The 12800-nt window shown below is 37.7% G+C and overlaps 1 protein-coding gene and 1 long non-coding RNA gene across 7 annotated transcripts; both read right to left on the bottom strand.

Annotated features, from left to right (window-relative positions):
* Positions 1-1186: 1186 nt before the first annotated feature.
* On the bottom strand, positions 1187-10717 carry LOC141754408 (major histocompatibility complex class I-related gene protein-like). Of its 6 annotated transcripts, none has more exons than XR_012590626.1 (9): positions 10548-10717; positions 6848-7114; positions 5172-5450; positions 4302-4598; positions 4004-4105; positions 3628-3645; positions 3419-3491; positions 1969-2907; positions 1187-1774 (listed from the first exon to the last, which is right to left on the bottom strand). XR_012590626.1 is itself a non-coding variant. In XM_074613464.1 (8 exons), exons 1-7 carry the CDS (start codon positions 10594-10596, stop codon positions 3445-3447), a joined length of 1059 nt encoding a protein of 352 aa, XP_074469565.1. In that variant the 5' UTR covers positions 10597-10717; the 3' UTR covers positions 1187-2907; positions 3419-3444. The 6 variants fall into 6 exon arrangements, 1 of the variants encoding a protein (XP_074469565.1); XR_012590627.1 differs by having other exon boundaries at positions 2068-2907; XR_012590628.1 differs by having other exon boundaries at positions 1187-1757; positions 2068-2907.
* Positions 10718-12210: 1493 nt separating this feature from the next.
* LOC141754425 (uncharacterized) lies at positions 12211-12506 on the bottom strand. The gene is made up of 2 exons (XR_012590639.1): positions 12413-12506; positions 12211-12339 (listed from the first exon to the last, which is right to left on the bottom strand). It is a non-coding gene; the product is annotated as an uncharacterized LOC141754425 (long non-coding RNA).
* Between the last annotated feature and the right edge of the window lie 294 nt (positions 12507-12800).

Genomic DNA, 12800 nt, shown 5'->3' with positions numbered 1-12800 from the left:
CACATCAGTCCAGTTCTGAGGTCTCTACACCGGCTCCCTGTCTCTCAGAGAACTGATCTCAAAATACTGCTGCTGGTTTACAAAGCACTAAATGGTTCAGGGCCTAAATACATGTCTGATCTTCTGCTGTGTTCTGAACCATCCAGACCTCTCAGGTCATCTGGATCAGGTCTGCTTAGTATCCCCAGAGTCACAACTCAACATGCAGAAGCAGCGTTCAGTTTTTATGCACCAAATATCTGGAACAAGCTCCCAGAAACCTGCAGGACCTCCAACTCTGAGTTCTTTTAAATCAATAATGATCTTATACTGCATTATAACTTTTACTCTTGTGTGTTATTCTCTATTTTAGCTTTTATTTTTAGCTTGTTTTTATTTTCTAATCTTTAACGTTTTTATAACTGTTTTAATTATGTCTTAATGTTCTTTTGCACTTTGTCACAATGTTCTTGAATGTTTGTGTAAAGCACTTTGAGTTGCTCTGTTGCTGAAATGTGCTCTACAGATAAAGCTGCCTTGCCTTCAGTTATCTGTGAAGAATCCCAGGTTTGCCCAAATAATTAGTCTCTTCCTGCTCTTTAGTTTAACATCTACAGGTCAGAGACACGTTCATTTAGTCTCTGTGACTATATAGTGAATACTCAGGCAATATTCAGACGGTTGTAGTCAGCCACTGGAATCACACAAAGACATACACATTTGTAATTTTGGCCAATTTATTGAAAAGCAAAACAGTACAAAAGGAGTAAAATAGCAGAGCAACTTGATTCACGTTCATCTAGTTCACCCAGGGGTCAGCAACCTTTACTATCAAAGGAAACACAGACTGTTAAGTCTAATGCAGTGAGGACACAAGTCCAAAAGAGACGCAGGACATTTGGCTGGAAGCTCCTGCTGGAATATATTCAGCAGATGCAGTGAGCTTCTTCTGAAAATGTCTTTCAATATTACTGTTTTATTGTTGAATCTGTCCGCCACTATTAAATTACTCAGAGACTTTTCTTTTTAAGGATTTGGAATCGACAGCGAGCCTATTGAGCTATTAAGCTATTAAATTAGAGGATAAGGCGCCGGGCTGAAAACATACATACATAGGCTATGACGCACGTTTTAGTTGACTGAAGTGATGACAATTTATATTCAGTGTATAGGCTACATATTTTTTATTTTTTTTACAATTAGAGAATGTAAAACACACTTTAGGTCTACAACAATGATGTTAAAAAAATAACTGTTATTCATTTCCATATATATTTTCGTTGTCAAAGCCACTGGAGAGGGGCTAAAGAGACGCAGGTTGCTGACCGCTGACTTAACTCAACACAAGACGTGATTTTGAGCATCGCTGTTTATATTTACAAGAACATTTCTATCAGTGTGCTGAGAAGCTTCAAACATCCCACAACCCTTTTAGAAGCTCAGCTAACATTACAATATATTAATGTGTCAAAACAGATCAACAGATATTATGAAATAACAACACACTCCTGATTAATTAAGAAAAACCTCAAATACATGGATTATTATTTGCTTTGGAAAAACAAGATCTTCAAAATGTATCAGTTTTTAAAGGGACTGTTTGTAACTTCTTACACGTATAAATCTTTGAGGGTCGGTGTCCCATGCGCGCTCGCGTGTGTCTACGCCGTTCAGACTCAGACTACAACACAAACTACACGGAGTTGTATCTAGTGAAGCCCGTCTGTTAAACAGTGTTGGCCGCGGTCGGAGGACGCGGGGGAAACCGCAGCTTTGGTCTCCAGGACCGGAGTCTCTGCTCCTCTGCTCCTCTGCTCCTCTGCTTGTCTTCACTCACACACCGCGCTCCTTCTCCCTCTCTCTCTCCACCTCTCACGTGCATGCTGCTCACTCCACACTGCAGAAGAGTTAGTTTAGCTCTGAGAATATCTAGTGAATGTTCAGTGGACGTTTGTGCAGAAATAACTGCTGCAGCTCCTCCAGACCAACAGAGGTTTTCCGTGTCTTGTGAAGTGACGGGGCTCCGCAGAGAGAAACGTTATCGCCTCCGACCAAAACTCCGGTGTCTCCTCTGTTCCCTCCGGCCGCGGAGTTGTTAGCTGACGTGTGTCACCTCACTGTGTTGAGCGATGCTCGTTCATGTCTATGTAGAGCGAGCACAAGCGCGAGTTCGAGCAAAAGGGCGCGGACTTTCGTTGACTTAACGGCCACAGGTGTCGCTGTTAACAAGACATTTCTGATTCTTACAAACAGTCCCTTTAAAGAAATATTCAAACAAACTATTTACACAACTGGAAAATGAATGTTGAACTGATGTTTCTATTGTGTGTGTGTGTGTGTGTGTGTGTGTGCATAGGGGATCATCACTGGATGCTGCTGATTGATTAGCAGTATTGACTATCTGTTATCTCAAGGTATATATCATCATATTGACAGACCTGAGTGTACGTGGATGTGTGTGTGTGTCTATCATAGAAATATTTCTATGGTGTCTATATCTGTAAATTAACGTTTGTGTTACCACTAAGCAGAAAACCCCAACAGCAGAAGCATCAAACTGTAACTCTGGTGGATTTATTGTTTAGTCTTTATTATGTATGAAGAGTTGTGATGCTTTCATTGTTTTACTTCTCTCCAAAAATAATCATCCTCATTTGATTTACCAACATTTAAACTAATATTTTATCAGAGGAAATTACACTTTTTTTTTAACTAAATGATCCAAATAATTTAATGTCACCATTTATGTTTGATAATATTTGCAATTTTTTTTCTAATTTCTTTGTATTCCAATCAACTACAAATAAATTCCTAACCCTGATTCCACCAGTTTATGATATGAATGAAGAATAACCAATGAATTCCCAGTTGACGGAGGAGAATGTGGCGGCACCGCTCCTTGATCCAGTGCAGAATGTATCCATAAACCTAAAGAGGCAGAAAGAAAATAAAAATATATAAAATAGAAAACAAAACTATTGACCATATATGTTTGGAGAGTTCAGTTCAACAAAAGCACATATTTACAGCCTCATGTAGACCTCAGATATCCATGATTCAGTCATTGAAGGGTTAACATGTTGTTAGTATAAATCGTTTATTTTAATTTGGTTCGACACCATTTTAATAAATTGGTGTCTCTGTTTTTCTAAAGGTTAATATTTGAGTTTTTAATCTACAGACAGTTTATCTGAGCTGCTGATGTGAAGCTTTCTGAAAGCATCTCCGTCTTTCTCTTAATAATCTCACTTCACGTCATATTAAACAGTTTCACCTTCGTTGTGGAGAAACTCAAAGATGTTCTTTCCAGCTACAACGTGTCACAGAAGTTTTACAGCGGATAAAGAAACAATCACAGAAGCTCCTTCTGCACAGAGTTTAAGGCAGCTTTGTTTAACAACAGGTGTGAATGCTTCATGTCCCATATGAAGCAACTCACTGTGTGCAGGCTGGTGTGTTCATCATTTAGGATCCTGGATTCAGTTCCTCCAAGACCTCAGCGTTGTTTACAGCTGTAAGGTCAGAAACACATTGTTAGCCCTCAGCAAACACTGCAGGAAGAAGTCCTTCAGCACAAAATACACTAACTCTTTTTAATCTACAGAGATTCAGCTCAGAGGAAATAGAATAAAAACAAGTTGTACTTACGAGATGGAGGGCGTTTGGCTGAAATAAAAAGACAAGACTAATTATTGATGTTGTCACAGTTGAAGATGTCAGACTTTGTCTCCTTTAATGTTTCCAGTGATGACCCGCTCTTCTACTCACTCAAACTCATAAATAAATCCCGTCTACCTTTTGTTTGACATCATTTATCTTCCATCACCTCTCCCTTACATCATCATGCTATAGTCATATTATCATCAAACTGTGGCTCTGAGCCTTACAGCACTGACTGCTGGTTCAAACACATTTAGATGTGCTGGGAAGTGAAATTAGTTTGGATAAAAGCATCAACTTAAAAGTCTAAAATCAAAACAGAGAGGAAAAGACATGAGACGATGTTTCTGTTTGGGTTTCTCACCGTTCTTCTTTTTATAAATGACGACTCCAATCACAGCGATGAGGACGAGAGCAAGAACAACCACTGCAGCGATGATGGGGCCGGTCATGTCAGTGGGCTTCTCTGTTGAGCACAAAACAACAACATATAGTCACAACCTGAACACATGAAGCAGGCGCCTCGAATCTCTGAACTGTGGCTACACATTAAAACAGTTACACAAGGCTTTATAGCATCTAACATCTAAAACTAATTTACAAAGGTGACAGTGAACTAAATGTGTGTTTGCCATCTCCATCACTCCTGATCTCAGTCTCACCTCTGTTGGTCCTGATCACTGCTTTGTCCAGTTTGGTGACGAGGTCGTGCTTCACACCAGAGAGCTGAAACACACAGTCGTACCTCTTCCAGTCTTCAGGTGATGAAAGTTTCAGGTCAACACTCATCTGGAAGGTTCCATCGTGGTTGGGGAGGATCTCTCCGACGTCCACGTCCTCATGAAGGTCCTCTCCATCTTTCCTCCAGAACAGTGTGGCTCTGTCAGGGTAGAAACCTGTAGCGTGGCAGCTGACTGGAGAGGAGGGAGTCTTCTGGAGGAGAGACACTGAGGGAAGCTCTGGAGAGTAAAGACAACAGTATTATTATTTACTGCATATTAATATTAGCATTCCTGTTTGATGTGTTTTAAATGCCTTCGTAACACATAGGGGAGAGCGGGGTCTGTTGGGACAGGGGGACAGTAGGGACAGAGACTTTTTAAATATAAGGTGTTAATATTTAGACTGCATTTATTCAATTTAAATGATATTTGTTTAGTCCAGAACAAGATGTCCCAACCGTCCTGGGGAGGCAGAATCTTGTGAAAATGCTCTCCTTGTACATTTATCTAAATTGTGTCTTTCACGTTCGGGTTTAGCTCTAAAAAAACTTGATATAACTTGTTAGCAGACACCTGTATCTGTTCAGGGATCAAACTATTCTCATTACTGGTCAAGTAGTCTGTGAGCAATGGGACGTTATTTGGTGTCGATACCAAAGTGTGAGAGAGGTGAGAGGAAATGAAAGAAAGAGAAATGTGTGTAAAGAGAGACGCAGTGGGTCTCTGTATGTTGGTGACATGTACTGTAATGTTACTGTTGCTTAGAAACAGAGGAGACATATGAAGATTGTTCAGGTCATGTGATTCTACCTGTTCTCAGCAGAACGCTCCTCCCATAGTTCACATACTTCTTCACCCACTCAGGACACTCCTGGGTGAAGTAGTGTTTATTCTGTGCTATCCTAGCTTTGTTATTATCCCACTTGTGTTTGGTGATGACAGCCTGTGGTTTTGGAGCGACCCATGTCTCTGTCTCCAGGTCATATGATATGAAGTCTTCTCCATCATAACCAAACTGATCATAACCTTTAACCTCATCAGTCACATCGTCCCATTCACAGCCGTACATCCTCTGGACAATGTGGACATCTGAGAGAGAGAGAGAGAGACGGCATTAAACCAGAGTGAGATCACAGCCCAGTCATCTATTATCAGTTGATATCACATCTTTACCACAGAGACACACTGATCCACAGACACCAAGACAGAGGATCTACACCTCCTGCTGTTATTGGCTCCATGAAAGACACTTACAGCCAATCATCATGTGGACAGTGTGGACGTCTTGGAGAGAGACAGAGAGGCAGAGACTGCTGGGAAACAGAGTGACATCCTAACACAGTTCAGATCCTCTTTTTACCACAGAGACACAGTGCCTCCACTGAGACCAACAGTTTCTCTCCACTGCTGAAGGTGCTGTGGCTTCATGTGAGCTGCAGGAACAGAGTCCTGACTAGCAGACTCACATTAAACCTGATCCTGGACTGAACATCACACCATTCAAGTCTTGAACGATTATTTGATCATCAAAATTTGTGTCAATTAATTTTCTGTTGATCAACTAATCGATTAATGGTTTCAGCACTATATATGTTTATTCACTGTGGTCAAGTAAAGTTAATCGAATCTAATCTGAATTATACTCCATATTTAGGGTTCAAAGTAATTATTCTTGTCATTGTTGATTATGTATTGACTAGTTTTCAATTAATCAATAAATTGTTTACACTGTAAAAAAAAAAGTGAAAATGCCCGTCAAGTTCTGAGATCTTCAGGTGAAATCTTCAAATTGCTTCTTTTGTCTGAACAACACTGAACAGGATTTAATATAAAACGATAAAAAACAGAGAAAAGCAGCAAATTCTCATATTGAGAAACCTGAACTAGAACATGTTTGATGATCTTCTTGATAAATTAAAAATTAAATACTGTATCATAGACACACTGTGGTCATGTAAAGGTAATCTAATCTAATCTGTAGTTTTAACATATATTTAAGGATAAAAGTAATTATTGTTGTGATTATTGATTATATCATGACTATGAATAAATTAATAAATTGTTTACTAATGTAAAATGTCAAGAATTATAATAAAATTAAAAATATTATTAAATGATAAAAGTATTATTAAAACCTCCTGCTACTCCTCTCATATGAGGACCCAGCAGAAGCAGCCTGCGGCCCGTTTACAGTCCTGCTCCGTACTTTAAGAAACCAGCAGGCAGTAATGTTCCTCTATCAGCTGTGGGTTGTAAAACTGTTGTGATAAACAGGTTCCTGCAGCAGAGTTCTTATGGACCAACTCACTGTGGGCAGTTCAGTAGACTGATTCTGATCTAATCTAGTGGAGACAAAGGGTTCATCATCTCTGCTGGTTATTATGGGATGGACAGAAACACTGTGTGTGTGGTAACATCTGTTCACTAAAATACAGGATGAAAATAGAAACAACATTTTATCAGTAGAAAGTGAAACATGAACAAACCTCCAGTTTGGTTCAAGCGCTTCTTTACATTGTCAATGCTGACTTTGAAGTCCTGCTGGGCACCCTTAAAGTTCCCAGTGTTCCTCTCCCAGTACTGAGGATAATCTTCTGTGGCGTTGCTCATCCAGTCCTGTTTGGGTTCTGCTCTCTTGGTGTTACTGTCATAGTGAACCATCTCAACTTCATCAACCAACCCAACACCCACAAACTCTGGGAAGTTTGGGACTCCAGTAGATCCAGTGTAGAAATACTTCATAGAGTGAGTCACTGGAAGAGAAAGTTAACGTCATGATTTCAGTTTTTATATCATACTTTTATAAATCACTGAACAACGTTATTTCTCTGAACACAGAATCAAAAAGAACTACAAGACATCCTAATAATCTCTGTGTAGTCAATAAATATATAAATATATTTAGTTCCAGACACTCTTTAATATTTCTGATGATTTAGTCTTGAAAACTGTTTTAATTCTGAAATAAAATATAAAGGAGTCTCATATTTAGGTCATACAGTTGTGTAGCTGACATTCATTGATAGAAAGCAGTTTGTAAAAACAGACATCATTTATTGATTTATTTGTATCTAGTGCTGGATATCTCAATGTGAAGACAAAGTCCAGTTTAGTTTCCAGTTAGTGGAGTCATTTATTCTTCAGGATGCATCATTAGTAGTTCACACTCCTCATTATCACATTAGTTTGAAGTCTGAAATCACAAACCTCTGACCAAAACAGAAACGCTGCATGTGATTCATATTTCATCTTCTATATTCAACACATTCAAACTTTTTATATTTGAAAATCTGGATTTCTTAATTCATGTAAACAGAAGAATTATATTTTAGTTTGACTCCTAGTATGTTTGATAACCAATATTTAGTGTTAAACTAAATCCTCTGAATGAAAAACGTTAACAGACACAGCTTTATATTTAAGAAAGTTCTCTGAAGTGACGTTTTGATTTCTCATGTAGTCGTTCTGTACAGTTTCTATTAGTATCAGTTATATACTGGATTAAGATCAGATTTATTATGAACTCTAATATCCTGTTAAAACATTCCCTCCACCATCAACTGATGTTGATTCACACTTTGTCCTGATTCTACAACTTGATTCTAATGTATTCTACTGTCCTCTAATGTCCTCTAATGTCCTCTACTGTCCTCTGCTGTCCTCTACTCTGCTGTCCTCTGCTGTCCTCTACTGTCCTCTACTGTCCTCTACTGTCCTCTGCTGTCCTCTACTGTCCTCTACTGTCCTCTACTGTCCTCTGCTGTCCTCTACTCTGCTGTCCTCTGCTGTCCTCTACTGTCCTCTACTGTCCTCTACTGTCCTCTGCTGTCCTCTACTGTCCTCTACTGTCCTCTACTGTCCTCTACTGTACTTTGCTGTCCACTACTGTCCACTACTGTCCTCTAATGTCCTCTACTGTACTCTGCTGTCCACTACTGTCCTCTAATGTCCTCTAATGTCCTCTACTGTCCTCTAATGTCCTCTGCTGTCCTCTGCTGTCCTCTCCTGTCCTCTACTGTCCTCTGCTGTCCTCTACTGTCCTCTACTGTCCTCTACTGTCCTCTGCTGTCCTCTGCTGTCCTCTGCTGTCCTCTGCTGTCCTCTGCTGTCCTCTCCTGTCCTCTGCTGTCCTCTGCTGTCCTCTGCTGTCCTCTCCTGTCCTCTGCTGTCCTCTGCTGTCCTCTACTGTCCTCTGCTGTCCTCTGCTGTCCTCTGCTGTCCTCTCCTGTCCTCTGCTGTCCTCTGCTGTCCTCTACTGTCCTCTACTGTCCTCTACTGTCCTCTGCTGTCCTCTACTGTCCTCTGCTGTCCTCTACTGTCCTCTACTGTCCTCTGCTGTCCTCTGCTGTCCTCTGCTGTCCTCTACTGTCCTCTCCTGTCTGAATGCATCTAGCTCATATTTCTGTGTTAAGCTGAACTTTAAATATTCTGCACTGAAAGATGTTTAACAAATCTGTCCAAGAATAAATGTGATTCTGTTAATACATCAAATCCTTAAACAGCATCGCCCGACCGATGCTGGATTTTTGAGGCCGACACTGATATCAATATTCAATATATGGGCCGACAGTATTTTGAATAGAGACACAGAACATAAACAGACAAACAGATACAGATTCCTTAGTTGTTGTTGTTTTGTGACCAGTAGAACTCAGTGGGACATTTCACAGTTTACAAATGAACTGGTGCTCTCTGGAGGACAAACTATGTGATGGAGACACTGTTTATGAATGAGCTCAAACTCAGTTTGGCATTTCTGCACTTCAGTTTCTTGTTACTTATCAGCCGATATATACACCGATACCATATATCTGCAATAAGCTGATATCAGCAAATAATATGGAGGTGTGATTTATCAGTGTAGCTCTACTAAACAGCATGATATAGTACAGTCAATGGAACTATCAGTGTGATGTCATCTGACCCAACCAACACAACTCAGTATGGAGGTACTACGTTAAAGCATTATTAGATAGAATAATATACTATATGAAATATTATATCACTGAAGAAACTATAAATAGATGATGATATGAATGTTCAGTACGTTGTTATTGATTATGTGTGTTTTTCTGTGTTGTCTAATTATTCTCTAAATATCATTTATTTATATCTTTTCCTATGCAAAATGTTAAATTAATTAATCTGTATGTATGTTTTATTTTATTAATTATGTGTTTGCTGGCTTTTTTATTCTTTATTTATTTATTTATATTTTATTTTTGTTTTATTTATTTATTTATTTTTGCTTTTGGTTATTTACATTATTTTATATATTTATTTATGTATTTTAAATCTTAATTTTGAACCATCATTGCCTGTATAGATATATTATTATACGTTATTTTGTCTAGGCAGTGGGGGGTGAAGAAAAGTGAAAATGCTCTGTGTTAAATATCTGTGAATAATATTATTTTTCTTAAATAAAAGAAATAATATATAAATATATATATATATATATATATATATATAAGTTGATACAATTATATCAGGTTTTTTAAATGGAATTTTTCAAATCTTTTTTTTTTTTTTTTTTTTACATTAGTACCAATTCCCAGAGGACAAGAAGCAAATTTTTAAGAAAACTATGGTGACTAAAGTCCAACACTTTTAGCTGCTACTGGCTGCTAATTGGTAAATGTTGTTTAGACATACAATATGCAAAGCTCCAAAGCACCTTGTTTCATTATTACTGTGAGCTCTAACAACTTAAAAAGTGACTCTCTTACACCCCCTAGAGCCTGGAGGCATATTACACAAATACAATACCACAAAGAAATACATGGCTCCTACAAAAATGTACTTCAAAATACACTATTTAAAAAAAAACACTATAACAGACCATAAAACACAATATAACAGACAATACAGATACACCACCCACTACAGATAATATACAATCATAAAATAAATAAACATGTAAAAAGACAATAAAATGTAAGTATCTAGAACATGGGGTTAAACAACGTGTAAAATAAGATCTAGGCTAAATATATGACTACAATATATTATTATTACCTGATGAAAAATTATGAATGAATGTATCTCAATTATTATAAATAAACTCGTTAATAAAAAAAGCCTGATGGTGTTTTCATTTCTGCCTTAAAGTGTTGTTAATGAAGCTCTTCAAAGTGACTTACAGTAAAGTTATTATAACTACTAAACGTTGTTAGTAAATCTTACCTGCGGATGCAGCGTGGCAGAGGCACAGCAGCAAAATAACTTTCCTCATTTTGTTCACATAAAGAAACACCGAGAAGAGAAATTCACCACGATGTTACTCCTCTCCTTCTCCGTCTTCTTCTGGTTCCTTCCAACATGCGCAGCAGCTTCATTCTGACCATTAGAAAACTCCACATTGGCTGTGCGTCATGACTCATCATGAGTTACTAGGTGAGATTGAACAACACAGGTTTTCAGTGGAAAGTGACACTATATATTGACAGAAAAACTACAGAACAGGAGACAAACAGCAGCACATAATGTATATAAAGTCATAAATATGACTTCATAATATGACAGTTGTGGGACAGGTGTTTGGACCCATAAAATGCTTCATACATTTTATTAAAAATTATGTAATTAATGTCATCTGAAGAAAAAAAAACATAATTTTTTTATATATATATATAAAATAATGTTTTTTTTTCTTCAATATATATATTATTTTAGAACTCAATAAATAATTTAGTTCAATCTCTTAAAACTGCAGGTGGAATAGTGATATTTTTTTAAAAAGCACTAATTAAAACAGAAAACAATGATATGAAGGCATTAAGAAGAAATTGATTGATAAAGTCGTGAAAAATTGGAATGATAGAATGAAGCACCTGTGAGATATGACAAACAGTTTAATGTGAGGCTACAACCTTTCAGGAGTAGAATCCCGTCTGTGAGAACAGAGGTCAGATGAGGACAAGTAAAACAGAAACAATGAATGGACCAGAACACTCACACATACAGTCTACACATACAAACTGTGTTTTACCGACCATCACTCTATTTAATACAACACATCAAGGTCATGGCCCTCATATCCAGAGAGCAATACTTGGGTGTTTTTATGTGCTTTTAACATGCAACTTTTTAAAGAAAATGATAAATACAACTCATTTCCTTTTGATATATTCACCAGATACAAGGGTTATTTTCCTTTAGGTGCAGTTTCTTGTAGATTTAAAGCCAATTGTTCACACTTTATGTATGACTTTTCAGTCTCACATCATTGAAGTTTTACTGATGATCATGTTTGATGTTGTTTCTTCAACACCAGAGGAATGTGGCAAAACGAAGAAGACAAGAAGCTGCGATGGCCTGGCAGGGACCAAAATAACAACCATGTTACTGTGTATGCCACAATATGCAGATCATGCTGGATCTCTGTCAAACAACACAGAAACGAAACCTAACAGACTCATCAGGGGATTTACGAGAAATGCTCCAGAGGGTTGTGCTGTTTGTGGCCAGTGGAGGAGCTCTAACCCCGTTACTGAGTCCTGAAAAGGCCTCATAGCCTACCAGAAATAAAAAACAGCAGGGTTCAGCAGAGAGACATAAAAAGGAGTTAATCAAGTTGCATTGTGGGTAGGTTCATTGGGACTCACTGCTTCTGCCTGTTCCAGATCATTAGTGTTATCTGGAGAGTTTCATATCTGTGTTTATAAAACAAATCAAAACATATTGTCATATCTTCTATTCTTGATCTATTTTACATTTCCTTTGATTAAAATAATTATGTCTCTGTGATAGAAATCAAATATTGACGCCCACAGATACAATATTCATGTTATTGTAGCTACAGTCACAGATGTGTGAGCATATATATGGAATCACAAAAAGACAGAACTTTGGAATATTGGGGATTTTATTGAAAAGCAAAACAGAACAAAAGGAGTGAAACAGCAGAGCAACTTCATTCAACGTTCATCTACTTAACCCAACACAAGACGGGATTTTGAGCACCGCTGTTCAATTTCTTTACGTTTATAAAACTAAGAGAGAAATCGTCTCTTGTCCCAAAAATACTAGCAGGAAATATTTACAAGAACATTTCTATCAGTGTGCTGAGAAGCTTCAAACATCCCACCACCCTTTAGAAGATCAGCTAAACATTACAATATATTAATGTGTCAAAACAGATCAACAGATGTTACAGTATCCTACTAACATATCCATATGTATACTGAACTGTGTTATATCACTTAATAGTACTTTAGTATATTTAAATAGGGTTTATTATAGTTTAAAGTATAATACAGGTCGGTAATGCAACACGAACAAATATACATTTTGACAAAATAGCTCATCTGTTTCCGTGCAGAACTCAGCCACACAGGTTTTACCCGTGGAGGTATATAAGTGTTAATGGAAAAAGGTAAATCATCTATGAGGATATGTTTGTGAAGTTAACCTTTGGAGGTCACAGAGGGCTAGCAG

Source organism: Sebastes fasciatus, chromosome 17 (assembly GCF_043250625.1).
Source record: "Sebastes fasciatus isolate fSebFas1 chromosome 17, fSebFas1.pri, whole genome shotgun sequence".
NCBI classification, from domain to species: domain Eukaryota; kingdom Metazoa; phylum Chordata; class Actinopteri; order Perciformes; family Sebastidae; genus Sebastes; species Sebastes fasciatus.
This window is presented reverse-complemented; position numbering and strand designations above follow the sequence as displayed.